This window comes from Channa argus, chromosome 14 (genome assembly GCF_033026475.1).
Source record: "Channa argus isolate prfri chromosome 14, Channa argus male v1.0, whole genome shotgun sequence".
Classification (NCBI taxonomy): Eukaryota; Metazoa; Chordata; class Actinopteri; order Anabantiformes; family Channidae; genus Channa; species Channa argus.
This window is the reverse complement of record NC_090210.1, coordinates 17,644,029-17,664,771: the sequence shown is the minus strand read 5'-3', so window position 1 is coordinate 17,664,771 and position 20,743 is coordinate 17,644,029. Positions and strand designations below refer to the sequence as shown.

Sequence of the window (20,743 nt, the reverse complement as noted above, 5' to 3'; positions counted from 1 at the left end):
TCTCACACTGTCGCCACTAGTCATGCCCCTAACGGTGGTCTTTCAGGCATCTGTTCAGTTTAGCAAATAAGTGCACAAGGTGACACTACAGTCTTAGCAGCACCAGTGCAGTTTGTAACTTATTTCCATGTATATTCTCTATTACAAGTAAATAAACCATCTGTGGGGGTTGAGAGCGGTGTGTAAATGTTAAGCCAAAGCTGCTTTTTTTTTCCTTTTTTTTTCTACAGTTTGTGTATCTGGGGGCCCCAGGTCTTCCACTTCCTCAAATGCAAGTGCAGGATGTGCAGTGCTACATACTCGTCAGCTCTTATCTTTGCAGTGTGTCCAAGTGCCACTTGTCAGCCTATGCAAAAGGCAACATAAGCCAATGCCACAGTTTGTCTTCATCCATGTTAGTTCTTTGATGTCGGCTTGGTATGTCACTGCCCTTCAACATAATGGGAACAGATCAAGGAAACTACCTAGATCGCCTTAATTGAGCCTGTTTAAACTGACTTTAACTCACTCACGCCTTTCCAAGGTAATCTGAATAGGGTATCTGCTGGTGTTGAAAAGTCTCAAGAGGAGCACACTGATAGCCAAATGGCTACTGTGCATGCTACTGTACCACGGTGTCCATCATTCAAGTCCAATTGCGTGTCATAGCAGCTCTCTCTCACTGTCAATTAAGGCTTTAAAAGCAAAGATAACAGGAGCATTGTCATTTGTATAGCGAGAGTTGTGTGTTTTGTGGAGCTGGGAAAGCTCATTGGCCCATTATTGTGAGTGTAAATTTTTAGTGTGAACCTTATTATATAATTTTTAAAAATTGTTCATTTTGTGCTTTTATTTATGAAAAGGATCTTTTATCGTTTTTTTTATTGAATGCACATTGCATTTGTAAAGTGTTTTTCTGTTCTGGTTCTACATTTTATTTTATTTTTTGATTGTAATGAAGGCAGCATTATGTATGTTCTCAGTGTGGAGCCCTTTTCTGTAGCAGGCTCTTCACCAAACCCAGAGCATACACAGTTAATGTGCATGTATTTCCCAGTAGGCTAGTATTTTACACTCATTATTAAAGTGATGTTAATTATCTATCTTCTTCTTGTGATGAGACACCCGGGGAGCAGTATGTCCTCCTCCTAAGCCACCGAAGCAGCTTTTACCAGTGTTGCATATATAATGACCTCCCTAAAGGAAGACAATGGTTCTTAAAGGATAATTTCTGTCATTTTCTAAAACAATTGTGTTGTGCCCAAACACCATACAGATACTTACCCAACATTGATTCTACTCACATTTGCTTAGCTGTCTGCTTGCAGCCTGGATTTACTTGTTCATTGGTGCCTTAGACCACCATTGTTGTCCAAACGCTATAGGACAAAAACTCAACATCTCCACTTGATGACATATTTCTGAATTCCAATACTTGTGACCTTTCTATTTTTAACAAAAATAGCACCGTATGGTCCGATTTAGCACTTCCTTGTATTATAGCTGGTGAGTGTAAGTTGGAATGAAGAAACCTCCCATGGGTGTGGAGAGTGTATTCAAGGTTTTTCTTTTTTCCCCCAAGAATCAAGAAATGTGTGATCAATTGCAGTGGTGTGTCTGCCTGGTGTGTTTTTAATAGTGTCTGGACAACAACAGGGGACCATGGCAACAACAAGCCAGCAAACCCAGGCTGTAGACAGACAACTAACCAAACATGAGGGGAAAAAATTTGGTGTTGGCTTAAGCATCTGTATGGTGGCTATGGCCAATATGATCGATTTAGAAATTGGCCAACCTTTTGATTGGTTATGCACTTACACAAGTGAGAATACTATTGCTTTCTTGCATGCTGTCACAGCTGTGTTATTGCTGTGAATCACAGGTCAAGTCAGGTGAAGACCCGGTGCCAGACCTTTGATATGAAGGGTCTAAATTTACTCTTGGCTTACATCACATTTATCTGTCCACCAATCACAAAATAGAGTTGGAGATTTGTCAGGGTCAGTTTGTGTGTGTAACATAGACTGTAATCACACAGGACGCACATATACAGAGGTTATGTGTGTGTGTATTCAGACATAGTGGATGGCTATTGTTTAGTCTTGCTGCTAGGAAACCGGAGAGTAACACGGTGGTGTAATTGTGGATATGAACACATCAGTCATTCACCCAGACCATATCAGAAGGAAGAGCCAGGTCACTAGTCACTAAGGGGGTAAAGGGATGGGTCCCGCCTCATCGTTGACCTCGGTGCTTGTCTCTGTTCACTGTGCCGCAGCTCCCACACGCAATGGTAAACACTGGCGCCACGGTCCTTTTCCACCCCGAACAATGGTAGTCTTGAAGTTCACAGAGCGTTCTTCCCAATTGTTTCCTGTCTTTGTTGGTCTGCTTCCTTTCTGAGGTTATGAATGGACACAGAGGCCTGGAGTGCTGTCTCGGTAGAAGCAGACACTTTTATGAGACCAAAATACTGATGAGTGACCTATAGGGGTCAGCAAGGCAGGGAAGAGGACAGACTTAGCTGGTAGTAAAGCTGTGTATGGGGAAATGAGAGGATATTTTTACTGAGTTTTATTATTTGAAGATGGAAGTTAATCCTTGTATGCCAAAACTTGTAGAAAACTGGTTGTGTGATGATGATGCGGTTTTCTTCTTAGAATCATATTCATTATTGCTGTTAGGCCACCTGCTTGATGTCAATGGACTTTATTCTTAGATACCTGCCTCATATTGCAATTTAGCAATTAACTCTTGCAATTAACAATTAATGAATGTAGCCCTGAGTTGTGCATTTTTATTTGTATATAAATACAACTGAACACTGAGGTTTTAAGATCTATACTTTGTACCTCTAGTAACCATGGTTCCATGTGTTGTGCTGATCAGATCAGATTATTTGTTCACACAGTGTTGGTTTATTTCATGGATGCTTTAAAGGCCAATTAATAATTTCTGTTTGCTCTCTGCCCTTTGTAATGACGCTGTGGACATGCAACTGCCATAGTTGAAGCGAGACCATTTCCATAAGCGAGGCCAGACAGGGGCTAGAACTGTGTTTGGGGTGGCCATCCAATAGAACCAGCTGTGGCACATGCTTTTGTATACTACTAACATTTGTGATGTGTACACAGAGAAGTTCTCCACATTTGCATAACATGCATGAAATGAGTGTTTAGTTCACTTTTCTGGCACATCACCATCATGTGTCCCAATCCTCACGGACTTAGGATGTGCCAAAATTTATAAATTGATATTTATTTAGCAAACATTAGCAAAAGATATGATTTTGTCATTCAATATTAGCAGTAACGTCACACAACAGAAATGCTATCAATTGTAGGACATTTCTTATATTGGGGTTGCAACAGGTCAAATAGCCCAGTCACTGTTTGAACAAGATAGTTTGGGTGTTTGTAAAAACATTTTACTCTTCAGGAGCTGCAGTTTGTTAATCCACTGATGCTGCAAGTTGAATTAAGACAGTAGGACCTTTATGTCCATTCATCAGTTTTTTACATCAATTACTTTAATTTGTTGTCAAAAACATTTCATTATAGTTTTTGCTTTAAAGGTTATTTTTTATATAATTTAAGTCTTCTCTTCGTCATGAAATAGAAGTTGTCGACAAATATTGTTGGAGTAATGCTTGTAGTTTTGCTTACAGAGTTTCACTTTGTCTCATCAAAAGAATTTGTATAGATACTGTCTTATCTGGTCTAATTGGCTCTCAAAGTGGCCTTTGTCAACCACACTACCATAAAGGTTAGACTGGGGGGCGGCTGTAGCTCAGTTGGGAAGGCAGTCGTCCACAAACCACAGGGTCAGTGGTTCGTCCCGGCTATATGTCGAAGTGTCTCTGGGCAAGACACTGAACCCCTAACGGCCCATTCCCCCCCCACCCCAGCAGCTGTGCAGTGCTGGTCCAAGTGCGATAGAAATTTGGGGGGGGGGGGGTCCGTCAGGAAGGGCATCCAGCATAATAAAACTGTGCCAAAACATGTGGACAATGATCCACTGTGGCGACCCTGAACTCAGAGGATAAGTTGAAAGGACAAAAAAAAAAAAAAAACTACGATAAAGGTGAAACTTATGAGGTGCTGCTAGGATGGTTGTCCTCCTTTTAAAAGACTAAGGAAGCAAAGAAGCCTCAATAAGTTAAAATTTGAAAATGCACAGCAGAGTTGTGTTGAAAACCCACCTCCGGGAACTAAAAAAATCTGCAGTGTTGAAGCAGTTTGTTTGAATTAGCAACTGCAAAACTTGAAATTCAAATTAGGACTTCTACTGCAGTAGATCAAAGTGCATACAGCAAAAATGGTAGAAAATGTTTCATTTGATAATTCATATGGAAGTATAAATTTCAGCCTGTTGACCTAATTTCCATCACAAAATATTACTTTGTAATAAGGCACAAGAAATGGAAAAAGAAATCAAATGTGTACTAGTCATAAGACCCTGCTTGTTTGGTATGCACATTGCTATCCTGCTAGTCCCGACCCCCTCTACACACACACACCACACCCCACCTCTTCTTTGAGCTCACTTAACTTCTCTGGCACTCAGTCTTGTGGAGCTGCACCCTGCGAACCCTCGGCGTTCAGCCACTGGAGCCATTCCCATGGAATCCCAGACATTTCAGGCATTCGTTAAAGCTGGACTGAAAGGCGTTTCTTCTTGTCTGCTGTACGTGCTCAAACTCTCCATAGACTTTCAATTTAAAACCTTCTCTGCTGATTTAATGCAAGTTAAATGCCACAGGAATTTTTTTTTTTATCTACTCTGACATGTTACGTGTTAATTTGAACCAGATGTCTTATCATTTTGTTTTGTCACTGATTCATTAAGGTTTGTATGATTTGAGTAAACAGTTTTTGTGTTGTCATGGCAATTCTTTGTACCTGTACCAATTTTTTTTTCTTTTCTTGAGTGGATGGGTAATGTGTGTTCAGAGTGCAGTGCAGGAAAAATAATTCTATCGTTTAATCATAACACCTCCCTCCCTAAAATGGCAGTTATGTCAGAGCCAAGCCTTGTTATTTTTATTGGGTTTTTATTCAAGTCTGCAAATGAGTGAAAAATAAAAAATCTGCAAATGGTGCACTGAAAAATTACATATTTGTTGATCCACTAAGTCAGATGTAATGGATATTGGCTTTGAGGCTGTAGTTCAGTATTTATACTGCACTTCAAGGAAAGAATGAGCTCTAAATCAATACTGTTGCTTCTGCTATAACAAGTTTTTGTTTGCGGTGCTGAAAACATAAAAACAGACTTTGTTTTGAATAAATAAATTCAAAGGCAGCAACAGGAAATATGCTACACCGAAGAAAGTCAAAATACTTCACAAACATATGTGTGATTTAAAGGACCATTCTATTGTGTTCTGTTTCTATTAGTAAGAAGATTAATAGCCCTGTTTTTTTTTTTTTGAGAGGTACAAAAGATGGTGTGACATTGTATTGATGGCATAAATGCTTTGCTACCTGAGGTCATACCAGGTAATTAAGATCAGAGGTTACGTAGTCATGACACCGAGACCTGGAATGAAATCAAGAAGCAAGGTTCTGGCGTGCGTCATTTGCCTGTCAAGGAGGCAGCATAATTGTCATCAATGGGTGCAGAGTGTTTATCATTTCTATTCAAGTCACGAATAAACTGGATATCCTGCTTTCAGATGACAACAACAGCAGGGTGACATTAAAAACAAGAATTGCTTTTTCATGTGGTTAGTGTGTTTATGTCTCATTAATCCAGACCAGTTAATGAAATTGTTTATAGGTTCTTTTGGTACCTAAATCATCTTAACTGAGCCCTGCTGCTACTGAGTCAGACCAGCTTACCAGGGAAAATAAGACCAATAAGTGCAGGTCTTAAGCCACTTTTTTTTGTTTATTTTGTTTTGTTTCTTTTAATAACAGGTCGGCCACCATATTAGCTTTTCTCTGACACGCGTCATTTTGCTATAATTTAAATTAATGTTGTTTATCTATTATTGTTTATCTATGTTATGATGCATGATTGAATGTTTGGACATCACATTAATTTCCTGACTGAGCTCCGTTTTAGGGCTCAATCAGTGAAATCAATTTAAGTGAACACTTGTTGATGTTGATCATGCTTTGTTCATTTTAAAGATAATAAAATTTCTTGGTTCATTTGTTTTAGGTCAGCAGCTATTTTTATTGTTAACTAGTTTGTCAGTTATATATTCAATTCACTGATAACAGAAAATAGCCTTCAATTCCCATCATAATTTCCCAAAGGCACATTTAATGTAAACACATTTAATGTAGTTCAACAAAAAGTCTGCTTATTGTCCTAAAGTATTGTGAATGCAGCAAATTTTCACATTGGAGAACCTGCAATAAGCTCATGTTGGACTTTTTAACATATTTTAGGAAAACGTCTTAAACTATTAATAAATAAAATGGTTACAGATTACTTTTGACAGTATCCTATAATTAAAACAACCATTGTTTTAGCGGTTTAGTTAAAATAAAGCAGCAGATATTTGGCATTTTAGGTAATTTAACTATTTTGATAATAAATTTGACCAAAAGATGTCACCTTCCAAAAGATTCTTCTGGCTCTACGTCATAGTGAGCTGTTTTTACTTTGGAATCCTTGCTTTCCTGTCATACTGGAGGCTCTCCAAACAGAATGCAGCTTTACTCTCATCATCTGGTCTCTTTTAAACATTTGATGATAATTACTGTAATTTCTCTCAACTCATATAGACCTTTAAACTCCAAAATGTGAGATAATCTGGAGTGGACTGTTTGACTTATAACAAAGTAATTGATTAATTGTCTAATTAAATGTGATTGGAGGTTAGTCATTGGCTTTTATGGGGAGCTGCATCATTTGCCCAGTCATTCTATCCTTACAGGATTCTTGTCAAGTTAAACATATGAGCTTACATGTCATGCAGCAAATGAATCGATTCATTGCTAATCTTATTTTCCACCATCTCATTCCCGTGTTGAGGGAGTATAAAGGGAGCTACAGTAGTAATGTTTGGGAATAAAAGTGGTCTCTGTATAACATCTGTGTCTAACAGATGTTAGAGAACATTCCAGACAATGTGCAAAGTTTACAGCCAGTGGTTTGGATTTTGATATAGAACTATAAATGTTTAAGATGGTTATATGAATGTTATGAAGGAACAAAGGATAGAGGCCTCTGATGTCTGGATCAAACTGTGATCTTGAAGTGTGTTCACCGGGAACTGTTCCCCGATAAAGTTCTGAAGTTTGTCTGTAGATAATGGATTTGGCCTTCTGGACAAGGAAAACACCATTTAACCTCTAAATAAAGTGCATGGAAATATTTATGTAATAATGCATTTTATATGGGGGATCCCATAAGGCACAGTCCAGTGTGATCAGAATATTGTACCTAGGTTGTAGTGCATTGCAATTAATCAAATTGCAACAACCCGCTTGGCTTGTGTGATTATTTAACCGCACAATTACATAAATCTTTTTGTGTGGGACAGCCTGTTCTCAGATTGTGTGCAGTTTGCTCATTATCCACGCGCCTAATAAAGAGATGACCTGTTAGTCTGTTTGCCAAGTGTCACATGACCGATTTAGCGACACTAACAACAAATCTATTGAAAGTTTAGGCAGATATTAGTGACTTTTCTTAATGAAAGTCAGACAAAAACTTAAAACATGAACGTTTTTCTTGTCACTGTGACTCCTGCACCAACTGTAGTGTAAATGGGTAAAGGACGGTAGCACATTCACTTGACCATCATCAGCCAGAACGAAGCCAGAATGAGCTGTGAATGGACTTAAATGGCAAACTTTTTATTTTTATTTTTATTTTTTCACAACAGTGTATTAGCAAGAGTTAATTCCAATGTTTGAATTCACGCTATTATTGATTAAAGTTAGTGATCATTCTTAGAAATAGATTTACAAAAAATTGTCAAATACTTGGGTTTTATTTTTGAAAAATATATATTTTTGGATATATTTTGAAAAATATTTATACATTCAATTTCAATTCAACTTTATTTATATGGCGCCAATTCACAACAAAGTCATCTCAAGGCACTTTACAGAACAATTCCCCCTTGAGCAAGCCCTAGGCAACAGTGGAGGGGAAAAACTCCCTTTAACGGAAGAAACCTCCAGCAGAACCAGGCTCAGGGTGGGCGGCCATCTGCCTTGACGGGTTGCATATTTTATTGTATTTTAAAATATAAGTAATCTGGGCATTTTCCTTGACAACCAACAAGCAGATTGTCTGCAGTACAAATGCTCTGCAATATGACATTTTGACAAAGTTGTGCAGCACTATCATGTCCCCAAACAACAAAGTGTCATTTTAAGTGTTAATTTATATGTGTAATATTTTTTATTGAGAATAGGTAAAGTATATATCGCCTTAACGTTATATATTTTCCAAGCCATCAGTGAGTAAATTACAGCCTGAAGGATTCTAGCAAACAGCATGAAGGACTTTGTGCCTCTGATGGTGCATGCTTTGAGAAATGCATAAAAAAACATTGAATGAAGCACAGGCTCAGCCCTGCATACATCTGGGTGAACTTGCACTAGCACGTTAGTTGTAACAACCCCTTTGTCTGTCAGGTAGAAACAAAAAAAGTAAGTGGTTGGAAACAGCCGTTAAAAAGTACAACTTCAAAGAAATGTTCCTTATACAAGATTTGCATAGGTGACCTGTAAATTCCAAAAGCAGGTATACCAGGTGCTAATGGAAGACGGTATTAAGCAATAACCACTGGATGTTATTTGAATGTTTCAGTTAGGTTAAATATACATTTTGTTGTAAAAAAGGAGTGGAGTGGAGTGAAGTGATCTAAAATGACATTTAACACAGTAGTAAATTAGTTTGGTATCTTTTAGTTTTCTTGTTGCCTTTTCTATTTTTGTGCATGACCTCATCATCCCAGAATATCAAGTCAGCTGTTGTGTTGTACCAAACCGTCGGTGCCAAGCGGATTGCTGTCATATCTGAAACACAAATCAATCTTCAAAGTTCACTTTTGGCGGTTTGTTTAGGACTCAAGTTGCTGCTGTTATTCTGTCAGTTTGTTTCAAATTGTGTGTGTAAGCTTTGAAAGCAATTTTTCTTCATTTAGGATTCTTCTCTTCTGGGCCTCGAGCAAAACTCTCTTTCATAAGAAACTAAATACTACCCTTGTCATGGCCGTGGAATTTTAATTACCACCCAGCGCACCGCCACATTCCCATTTGGCATTTTCTGGGGTCTAATATGATCTTGACGCAAAATGCATAAATATGCTGTTGTTTCATTACTGCTATAAGATGAATATGGAAAATCTTACCACAAAATGGTTTTTAGGGAGGCTTGTGGTTAATGAAAAGTATGGAGGTTCTCTATTTTAGGCTAAAATCCCTTGGTTTTTGGTAGTGTTTCTCTTGCTTGTATAAATATATTTCTGATTGCTTACATGTTAGTTGGTTGCAGAGCAGCAGACAAGGAACTGCTATGAACTGTGCAAGTCATTTGTCGCAAGCAATGTGGATCTGCCTTTTAGACTCTCCATTTTGTTGCAACGTAGCGTTGGCAGCCATGCTGGACAGATCTATTTTTTTTTTTTACCTCCCTTGTCCAAGTTATCATCGCCCTAACAGGGTGTATTTATCTCTGTCACACAGTGGGGTCTGGAGTAGAATTGGGTGGTTGTTGTCTATATTGGGTTTTGTATTGAGGGTCGGTCTCATTGTGTGGCTCTGCCCCACCCTCATCAAAGTGAAAGCCTTTAAGAGTTAAAGACCACTGAATTTCTGAACACTTTCCTGCTGCAGTTTGAACCGCCTGCACATCAAGAGACAAGCCATGGCCAAAGAAAACCATGCAAAAAGGATAAAGAACTTCAAAGACTGAAGGGGATACACACGTTTAGTCTTTATTTAAAAAGATGTTGTCATAAACAGACCTAAGTCCAGTTGCTAACCCAGTACACCCCCATTGATTTATGGTTGTCAAGTGATTTTACTCTGTGCAAACGGTAGATAAGCAGTGGAGACGCTGACAAGATCACACTTAAGCTGAGTGTAACTAATGCAGACCAAAGTGAGAAAAAGAAAAGACCTCTGCTCTTCGTGAATAGTGGTAGCTGCAGGGTCAATAATAGTAATGATAAAGATAATAATAATAAAGGATCTGAGTAAAAGTAGAAGTCGCATGTTTTAATAAAAGTGCAGGTATTTGGCATTTTTTCATTTATAAAACTGAAACAATAATTTTAAGTTTAGTTTTCTATTGATTGGATTTACAGGCCTGTTGTTTCATTTTAGTTTATGCTTACAGAAGAGATGGCTGATTACGTTTATTGTCTGTTTATTGTTTGACATTTTTTAGTTGAACAATAAACTAGAATGTAAAACAACTTCAACCGCAAGTTCTGTGAATGAATAATTTGTCAGAACAATGGTCTGAAACCTAAAAAGTAACATTTTACAATAACATATAACAGGGAAATGCAGAAGTTGGACAGTTTGTAAATAACAAATAATTATAATTAGTAATTACTTTATTTTTAAATGAATTTCTTAATTACAGTCAGTCTGTAAAAGGAGGTGTTAGTTGCTTTGATCTGGGTGGAATTTTTTTTCCAGGGCCACTGTAGTCTATAAGAACTCCTAATGAGTTGTAGTCATGATGAGGCATGATCTGTCTCCTCAGGCACTGGGCTGTTCGGCACAATACTAACATAACATGATTGTCTCAGCATGAGTTTAAACCCATTACCACAGAAAGCACCATGTTTCAGCAAGGACTTGTGACTAAACAGATGTGTTTAAGGACTTTTTTCTTGCTCCTATAATCTTTTAGATTTATGTGCATGCCAAGAATAAATTAAATCAGATCAATAACAACTACTTGAACTTTATTTAAAAAAAAAAAAAATGCAGCTTATTTGTGATGGTGAAAAAGAGTAGTGCAGTGCAGCTCACTGCAGTTCAGCCCCAGCCTGTTACTGTGTGGCTTGCATACCTCCTGTGGCTGCTGCTGTCAGAATGGCTGAGTGGGAAGAGAGGGACACAAAGGGTTAAGTTGTGTGTCTATCTTCCTCAGAGATGGGAGAGGCCATTTGAATGGCTAGCTTTTTCAGCTAGCCAACACATTGGCTAAGTCTGAGGGTGGATCTGCTGCTGGACCTGTGCACCGGCATGGAGCCCTGCTGGAGGATCAGGACTCAGTGAGAGCAGACAGCAAAGCTTTTGTGTATGAATGCGTGTATGTACTGTGTGTGTGTGTGTGTGTGTGTATGCACGCGCGCACACGTACATGCATTTAAGAAAAAGTTAAATGGCAGCTTTAAATATAAAATTAGGCGATTGAGGGTAAACACAGAGTGGAGAGTGTAGTTTGCAAATTGCCCTCAGTAGATAATTCAGAGTAGCAGACTGACGTAGACAAAGAGTGGTTATATCATTTGTTGTTCCAGCTCTGTGTCCCCTTTGGCTTCCCCTTCGCCCTGCCATTCTCATGTTGCTGCTGCCCTCCCCAAACACACTTGTCATGTGCTTAAAGAGCTTACCTCCCTTAATTTAAGAGGACAGGGGGTCCATGTTGTTTTGTTCTCCTAAGGCCTGACCTCATGACACTAATGAAGCCAAGCAGTTCTGGACACATGCTCACTGAATCATGCCCAGCAATAGAGGGCTAACAGAAAGCCATTAAATAGAAAAACAGATTACTGAGATTTCTCTTCCTATTCATTTGTTTCATGTCATGCTTTGCCAGAATATTTGTTGAGACCTGTGGAGGTGCACTCAACTTCATGGTTTTACCATAACCTGCTGAATGGTCTTGGTGCAGCTAATCTCAGTCAGTATGCTGTATTTAACTCTGAGAAAGCCTCCATCTTGTCCTTTCACCTACACAGTCAACAACAGAGCGCTCACACACCTGTCAATCCACAGAGCAGAATGTTATGTAACAGGCTGGTTTACGGGCACGCAGGCAAACATGCAGGTGTATGCAAAAACAGCCAACCTACAGACTTGGGGCTTTGTCCTCAGTTGGTCATGTTTACACCTAAGAATCATCACTAAACTATAGTTTGCATATTAATGTCAAGCTGTGAGTATTTATTTTTCTGCATGCTCACAAGGAGTGTGTGTCCATGTTGCTAGAAGGCCTAAACTTCATTCGTTCAGCTACTTTACATGATTTGTGGCTTGTTTATACTACAGCTAAAGCAGCCAAGAGCTTAGCGGAGAGCAGACATTTATGTTAGTGTAATGATGTTAGGAAAAATTTTCCCATCACAGATTGCAACATCAACAAAACCGACTGTAGGTCTTCAACTATCAGTTGATTACATACTGTAGTTACTGTAGGTTAAACTATGATAAATATTTAATCAAATCTTAAAAAACAAAGTCTTTCTTTTTTATATTGAGATCTCTATGAGCTGCAGAATACTTTATAAATATTTAATCTGAAGTAAGTTCAGTTGGAAGTATCTGATATTCTTTTAAAGTGAAAAAGCTATTATGAAAAACCTTGGGAAGAGTTTCCCTGGACAAAGAACCACATATCAGTAGTTTCTGAAGAAATCCTCTTAATGGAAAAACTGACTGTCATTAGAATACAAGAAACAGCTGGAAAAAATGGGACAGTCAACATTGTGCATGTCTGAAAATGGCAACATCGGAACAGTGCTGCAAATAAATTTGATGGGACTGAAGCAAAAAACAGGAACACATAAGAGTTTCTGTGTGAGTTAGTGTTTAATAATTAAAGTAAATAAAGATTATAAAAGTCAATCTAGACACTTGGGTGTGTGATTTGACAAACTTCTCAAAGATCATATTCTGATCATATTCTTCAGCTCCTGTGCAGCCCAGCAGACAGTTGTGAATTCACTTAATGACTCAAGTCTACAAGTACTCCATAAGAAGACAAATAAAACCAAGCAAAGCCATGTTGCACATCTTGCTTGCAAAACACTGTATGTTTTGAAAACCAGGTTTTCTTTCCCCTCTGTGTCACTTTCCCTCTGCCTTCTGGAGAACTGTCAGTCGTTTGTCAGCTAATGTTGGATCCGTGCTGGTTGTATTCAGTATGCTTGTTGGCTAATAGCAGATGGCCCTCTGCGCTGCTGGAGGCTGCAGCAAGACTGGATTTCTCTCTTGCTGACACAGAGATCTGACCATATGAGATTTCTGTGGATTTACAGAGTTATAAAGTCCTGTCAGTGGGGTTAAAATCACTTATGGCAACTGGAGAAGTTCTATAATACACTGTATGGATGGTGTTACCTTTGTGTTTCCTTTGTTCATCCTCAAACTGGATGCTTAATACTGAACTCCTTTCACTTTTTTTCATCTTTTTCATCGTATTAGATGATCCCCCTCCCTAACCCAACCTTGTTTTACTGTGTCTACCTGCAGTGTGCCCTGTGCATTGCAAACATCGAGCCTGCACCAAGGATGACCAGTGCTGCCATGACCAGTGCCTGGGCGGCTGTCTGAAGCCCAACTCAGCCAGTCACTGCGTGGCTTGCCTTGGCCTCCAGCATGAGAGCAACTGTGTGGTGCACTGCCCTGAAAACCACTTCATCTACAAGGGCTGGCGCTGCGTCTCCTTCTCCTTCTGCCAGGATCTACACAACAAGTGCAAGCGAGAGAAGGAGCACAGAAAGAGTCCCGACTGCCACGAGTACGTCATCCACAACGGGGCCTGCCTCCCTGAGTGTCCCTCTGGCTACACAACTGTCAACTCCTCCTCGTAAGTGGACTCTTCTGCCCTTGATCAAGTAGAACAATGTTTAATCAGTGAATGTGGCTAAATATTCCTCATGCACAGTCACAGATCTTTACATACTATAGGAGCTTGCTGACTTTTCAATTCTCTTATGAGTGTGTGTTTCTGTAAAAACATATGTATCTACGTAGAATGACTAGTATTTAACAATGGAAATAATGTGTTGAGTTACCTACAAGTTATAAGAATAAACGTCAAGAGAGTGAACAACAACAACAGCAGATGCTACCCACCATTATTCCCCTACCTACTGACACACCCTGTTGAGAAAATATAATAAGAAATTAATATTTAAGAAAAAATATATCAGGAATAAAGTTCATGTGTGAACATTTTTTTTATAGCACAGAACACACTCTTTTCTGTTTGTGTGCGTATGCATGTAGACAGCTAGGTCAAAGTGGTGCAGCGCAGGAGGAAGGCTGGCACATCTGTGTTTCTGATTTTTGACTCCAGGCATCAGAGACATTTTTTTTTTCTCACTTCCTGTGCAAATTTAAAGGTTGTTTTTACCAACTGCGGGCGTCTGCTTCGCAGTGTGCGAGCCACAGGCAAATATGTGTGTATTTCCCTTTTCTGTACATGTGTAACTTAGTGTGTGTGGGTGTGTGTGTATGTGTCCTTGCATTCAAGCAAACATCCCTTATTAAGCAGGGTGTTGCACTTGTGCTGATCTGCCAGTGACCTTCATTGCCTTCCTCTTTGACAACTTCATTAAACATGACAGGCCTATTGATTAGTGTGTGTGTGTTCCTGCAAGCACTGAGCCTCCAGATCATCATTCTTCTTGGGCAGTGGTTGACGGCACAACTTTACGACTTGCCTTTTGTTACAGTTGTTACAGACTAGTGGTTAAACACGGCAGGAGTCACTTGAAGACTTGAATCCACGTGGCTGGCGGCAGAGAGATCGAGGGTCGCTCTGGCATGTAGCTGAATCAGCCTGTCGCAAACAGCGACGACAAGGAAAAGTGGCCGTGCTACTGCTGCAGCAATTTTGTTGATCATGTATGTTTGACCTGTATACATCTACAGAGGGTTTGCCAGGCCCGCAAATTTGAAGAACATGCGGCTTCACTGTCATAGACCCACATTCTGAGGGGTTTCTAGTGGGAAGAGCTCCAGTTCCACTAGCAGATGAGAGTAAGGTTCCAAGCTTAAGTGCAACCCTAGTGATTAATAAGAAACAAAGAAGTGCTACAGTTTTTCTTTTACTGTGCTAAAGCTTAAGTGGAGGTAATGTCTATTGAAGAGCTTTTTCCAGAGGAGCCTCTTCATGTGCACATGTGATCATCTCTTGCCAGGGATTTGAATCTTGCTCTTCTAAAGCCTTAGGCAGCTGTTGACCTGTGGTAAACCCGGTTGTGCTCATATCTTCTTTTTACTTGGACTCCCTTTCTGTTCCTCTCCCTATATTGTTCATCTGTTCTCTCTCACATCTCCCACCCATCATTGGCTTTAAACTAATCCTGTGCACATTGAAAGGGCACAGAGGATAAGCGGCGTGTTATGAGTGTCATAACGCCAGGGAGTAGGGCTGAAAGTGCAGATGTGGCACTGGAGAGGGAAAAGGTCAACGCAGATCAGGGAAGTTGTGAACCAGATAAAGAAACAATGCCCAGAACTTTCTTTCATTTGCAGGACACCGATGCACTTAATAAGCTCTCCTGTGTATGTGTGTCTGTGTGTGTGTGTGTGTTAGGTATTATGTGGGTGAATTGTTTTATTGTTTAAAGTTTTCAATAATCTCTTTTACAAGTACAACATGGCTACAACAATGCAAACCTGTTTTTTATTAGTCATGTATTTATAGTAGACAGTGCTAAGGAAACGTGCAGATCAGCTGCAATCCGCCTCGATTATTACAAAAGAAATGCAACATTCTTCTGTAATTGTCCTGCCAGCTTACTCAACAGTTGCTAAACAAAGGCACCGTCACCTTGTAAACCAGCCAGCAGCAACAAAATACTACACACGAGCAGAACAGTGACTCAGAGCAAAACAGACAGCCTATCACTGTCTAATCCTCGCTTTCTTATCCTAAATATGAAACCTTAGGAAATCGTTCTCCAAACAGTGTGTTCCACTTAAAGCTGTCATTCTAGCCACGCAGTGTGAATCTGAGAAGTTGCAGAGATTATCGCGTACTCTGGATTTTACCTCATCAAAGTTTGCACTTGCCACAATATGAGTCTGGGGATTGTACAGGCAGCTTTTCAGGAAACAGGTTAATATGGTTTGCACACAACGCCACAATGATACCTGTTATGAGAAAGGACTTGTTATGAAAAAATTATGTAAACTGGGGCATTTAATTACGTTTTTAAGATGAAGGATTGAGGTCAATTCAATTTCATCTTAGTGTTTTTTGCGATTCACATTTTGCAGCTAAAGGCTCATTTAAAGCAGCTTTAATCAGTATTTCTGTACAACAGTACATCACATTTATTAAAAGCTTTGCTCATGCATCTGAATATTCAGAGACTTGCCACCCAACCTTGCCATTTCCCTTTCACTCCACAGAGCTTTTGTAAACAACTTTAAAAAAAAAAAAAAGCAGCAGACCGATTTGGACATAGTGGAGCATTTTGCAGCTAAAGAGACAGATATTTCCCTCAGGAGACCAAAAGTAGATCTTAATAAAACAGCAGTGAGCTTTAAACTTAGATTCATCCTGTGGACACAAAATTGATGGAAAATAAGTGTTGGTGTTGTCCTGCCTTATGTGTTGGATTTCTCAATACACCGTTTGATGACATGGTTCGTTCCCTTCAGTTTACAGACACATTTTCTTTAACAATTTTTCTAATCAGTTTTTTTTTTCCTTTGGTGTTGAGGCTCAACTGCACTCCCTGTGCAGGGCTCTGTCCTAAAGTGTGCATGGGCCTGAAAACTGTGGATTCTGTCACTACTGCCCAGGCTTTGAGAGGCTGCACAATTCTCAATGGGAGCCTAGTCATCAACCTGCGTGGAGGAAGTGAGTGTTTATTATTTGTTTGGTTGAATCAAGTCAGCGCACAACTGTTAAACAATAATGAGAGTGCATGAAATGAAACTAAAAATTTAAAGACAAACACTATGGTGCTTTCTAGAAAATAAGGTGATGAATGCCAATACGGTTAATCCTCGCTTATACAATATGGCTTATTCTTACATATAGTACAATTTACATTAGACTGAAAACAATGCACTTTCTTAATAGAAGAGGCAGCAAACCAGTTGTAGATTTACAGAATTTACATGAAAATGTACCAAAGGCAACAAGTTTTCGCCACAGGCTGAACAGGAATTTGATATTTAGCTTTTGTTTACAAAATAAGAAACAATGAAACCAAAGATGTCAGTTGGCAGTTGCCAAAGAACATGTCTCATAGCTTTTGTACCAAGCATGCTCCAGATTCAGAAATCACACTCAAGGGTTTGTGTCTTTTGGTTTTGTGTAGACAACATAGCAGCAGAACTGGAGGCAAGCCTGGGCCAGCTGGAGGAGATCACTGGCTACCTGAAAGTGCGACGTTCCTACGCCCTTGTGTCCCTCTCGTTTTTCCGCAAACTCCGTGTTATTCGTGGCGAGGAACAGGAAATTGGGTGAGACTCCTTCTTCTAAACCCATCTCATCTTTGCCATTTCAGTGCCTCCTCCTGTAATTATGAGTTAAAAGAGGAAGGACTGACCTTTTCAAAATGTTTTTCTGTGGTAGCTGTTGTTGGTTAGCCAAATCAAATATGAAGCTTCATTCAGGCGAGATAGAAGATTGTTATCTACATGTACTGTAGAATTGTGTATGATGCAAGCTGTTGACTAATCGTGCTAAAATGCATTTTTGTTCATCTTACTCAATAAGCTTTCTTGTAGTACCCACTGACATATGTCAAATGTATTATTTATAATTTCTAGGAATTACTCTTTTTATGCCTTGGACAACCAGAACCTGCGGCAGCTCTGGGATTGGTCCAAACACAAGCTCACCATCGTGCAGGGACGCATGTTTTTCCACTACAACTCAAAACTCTGCATGTCTGAGATCCGCAAGATGGAGGAGATCACAGGAACCAAAGAGCGGCAGGTGAAGAACGACATCGCCTCCAAGACCAATGGAGACCAGGCCTCATGTAAGAACCTCCTCTCTAGAGACGTGCCAGTCATTGCAGGAGTTACTGTGGCAACAGAAGACCAGGGCAGAGTTATATGCCCTAGTACAGATGCAAACATTGTCATCATTGTTGTTATGATGGTCATTTCCTGTCCTTTAATGTTTACAGATGTCTTCCTAATGACGTTTGACTGACACAGTTTAGTAGGAACAACCAATAGACTAATGAACATAGTAACACAATGACGTAGGTTTTGGGTTATTTTTGTCCTTTACAATTTTAACTGCACATATGATTTAAGAGACACAGTTTCCATTGATTAAATTTAGAGAACGTAGTCAGGAAAAGGTCAAGTAGAGGGTTGGGATGTTTCACGGATCCTCTCGCTACCTAGAAACTAAAGCCCGTATTACACTTTCTGTCAAAAGTTCATAATTATAGAGGAAGAGGAAGAAGAGTCTGCAAAAGGGAGGAGACAGCTTGGGATCAAAAGGGTTTTAATTCAGCGTTACATGAGCCTCGAGAGGGGGTTTGCATAGAACAAGTAATAGATAAAAACACCATAAAGAGGTGGTAAGCTACTTTTTGGTACCCAAACAAGTCATATGTTAAGATTTTTAACCTGACCCCAACCTAAACCATACCATACCCTCTGCCAGCACTGAAGCTGCACATCGTAGCTCTCGACATTCTCCGCATTTCTGCGTGCAGAAAACTGAATCCGTGGATGTAATCAATACCATGTTGTACCCCATGCACAGCAATTTTGCTTTTTCTCTCTCTGAATTGTGTCCTAAATATGCAAGACAAGCAAAAGCTCATCAGAACTCCGTTCACCCCCCATTATTTTTGTAATGCAGTACCGATGAGCGTTGTTTTTGTGACAACACTGAGGTGGCAAATTGTACACAGTCTGGGTATTGCTGTATTGTCATGGATCCTGTCCCATAACAGATTTGTTTCACACCTAATTAAATGTGAGCATAGTTAATAACTGCTTACATTATGTAGCAACATCGTAATCACCGGAAGAAAAAATCTGTTTTTGAGGCAAAATAGAAAGTGAGAATCTAATATAAAGGCCCAAGGGGATGTGAAGGTCAGAACACTGCAGCTACGTGGAGTCATCTCAGTAAATATAGCTGCAGGAGTTGCAGCAGTTTTATTGTTATACGTTGGTCTGGTGTCTCTCATTATGTACCTTGACAAATTTGAGAAAGATGAAGAGGAAGGACACTTACTTAGTGCTTCACATTTGCTTTGTTGTGTTTGCCTTCAGCAAATTATTTCATTGTAATACTGAGATGAATACAGGAAGAATGGATTTTATTCTTGGCCTTGGAAACAACTTGCGTGAGAAACTAATCTTGATTCAAGGGTCCACAGCTTTTTCTTTGGTCTTAACTGTATCTTACAGTCTGCATGCACAAATGAAACTGGCTCCAGTGCCATTACATGAATGTGAAATGTCAATACCAGGTGGACATATATTAGGGTGAGATTACAACCCCTGTGCGTCTTCAAGGACAGTCTCTGGCGTCAGATGTGAAAAGGCTCCTTGATCTTCCTTCTGCCATCAACTGGTTCCCTGTTGGCAACTTTGATCCTTTTCCTGTCCCAACATTTACAAAGACTTGTATTCTAAATGCTGTTCTTCTATATGATTCTGTCCGGCAATATTAAAGGCTGGTTTACATAAAGTAAGTGAAATATTTAGTGTCCAGTAAACACCAAATCATGTTAAATCTGTTTTTCGTCTTAAATTTGGGAAGGTTGCTATCAGTTCCCTGTCTAACTCGAATCAACTTAAAATGATAGAGTACCTGGAGTTGAGTAGCTGTTTTAGGAAACTGTAATGTTCTCATCACAAAGCGGACTTTTCTTTTTAAATATCTTCATATAAAAACAGTTAAAGAACATACACACTTACATGCGTCACTGGAAATTGAACTTTTCCTGTCATTTTATTGCTTTTTAACGGCTCATTGTCTTTTCTCAGGCGAGAACCATGTTTTGAAGTTTACCCAGATCCGAACCATGAGTGATAAAATCATGGTCAAGTGGAAACCCTTCTGGCCTCCAGACTTCAGAGACCTGCTGGGCTTCATGGTGCTTTACAAAGAAGCGTAAGTATCTGTCACAATCAGACTTTGATCTCTGCCAGACTTTTGTTTTCATCTGCTTAAGTACTTTATAAGATGACAGCAAACATCTTAACTAATGAGCTGTCATTACGGTTGACAGCCTTTTATTATAAGGCCTAAAAATGTACTGCAGCAGAACCTGCAGTAATTCCATTTTAATTATTTGAACAAATAATTTGTTTATTGTAATTAGTTTAAATCTACATTTTCTGAGACACTGATAGAAAACAAAGGTGTCCTGGTGATGTTTATCCAGAGGCACCTTATTGTTTGCTAAAATACAGTGATGAATTGCTGGAAAACAAAACAATGGCTCAAGTGAAACCCAATTTGGGCCTATATACTGCAGAGTATAACGCATTTTTTATTTGTGTGCTGGTATCTTGTTTCCCTCAATAGACCTTTTCAGAATGTGACAGAGTTTGACGGGCAGGATGCCTGTGGCTCCAACAGCTGGGTAATCGCTGATGTGGATCCTCCACGTCGAGCCACAGAAGTGGACAAAGAGCAAATTGAACCGGGTTATCTCATCCTGCCGCTGAAGCCCTGGACGCAGTACGCCATAATGGTGAAAACTCAGCTGTCAGCCTCGGATGAGCACCAGGTCAACGGAGCCAAAAGCGAGATCATCTATGTCCGCACCAATGCCACTAGTAAGACTCATTCTGATTTGTATTGTCCACTTGTTTAGAAAACCTATTTCATCCATGTAGTTAAAATATTTAGTAAGTGGGAACATGCTACT

The 20,743-nt window shown here is 39.5% G+C and overlaps 1 protein-coding gene across 2 annotated transcripts in view; it reads left to right on the top strand.

The window, feature by feature from the left end:
- Positions 1-20,743, top strand: part of insra (insulin receptor a) — a 50,193-nt gene that overhangs the window by 14,880 nt on the left and 14,570 nt on the right. For both annotated transcript variants that reach the window (XR_010910592.1, XM_067474345.1), the window contains exons 3-8: positions 13,389-13,725; positions 16,598-16,737; positions 17,204-17,348; positions 17,658-17,872; positions 19,854-19,980; positions 20,398-20,651. Coding sequence is in view for 1 of the 2 variants with exons in the window: in XM_067474345.1 (XP_067330446.1) it covers positions 13,389-13,725; positions 16,598-16,737; positions 17,204-17,348; positions 17,658-17,872; positions 19,854-19,980; positions 20,398-20,651 (1,218 nt within the window). In the remaining variant the exon portion in view is untranslated. The remainder of the gene's footprint in view (positions 1-13,388; positions 13,726-16,597; positions 16,738-17,203; positions 17,349-17,657; positions 17,873-19,853; positions 19,981-20,397; positions 20,652-20,743) is intronic.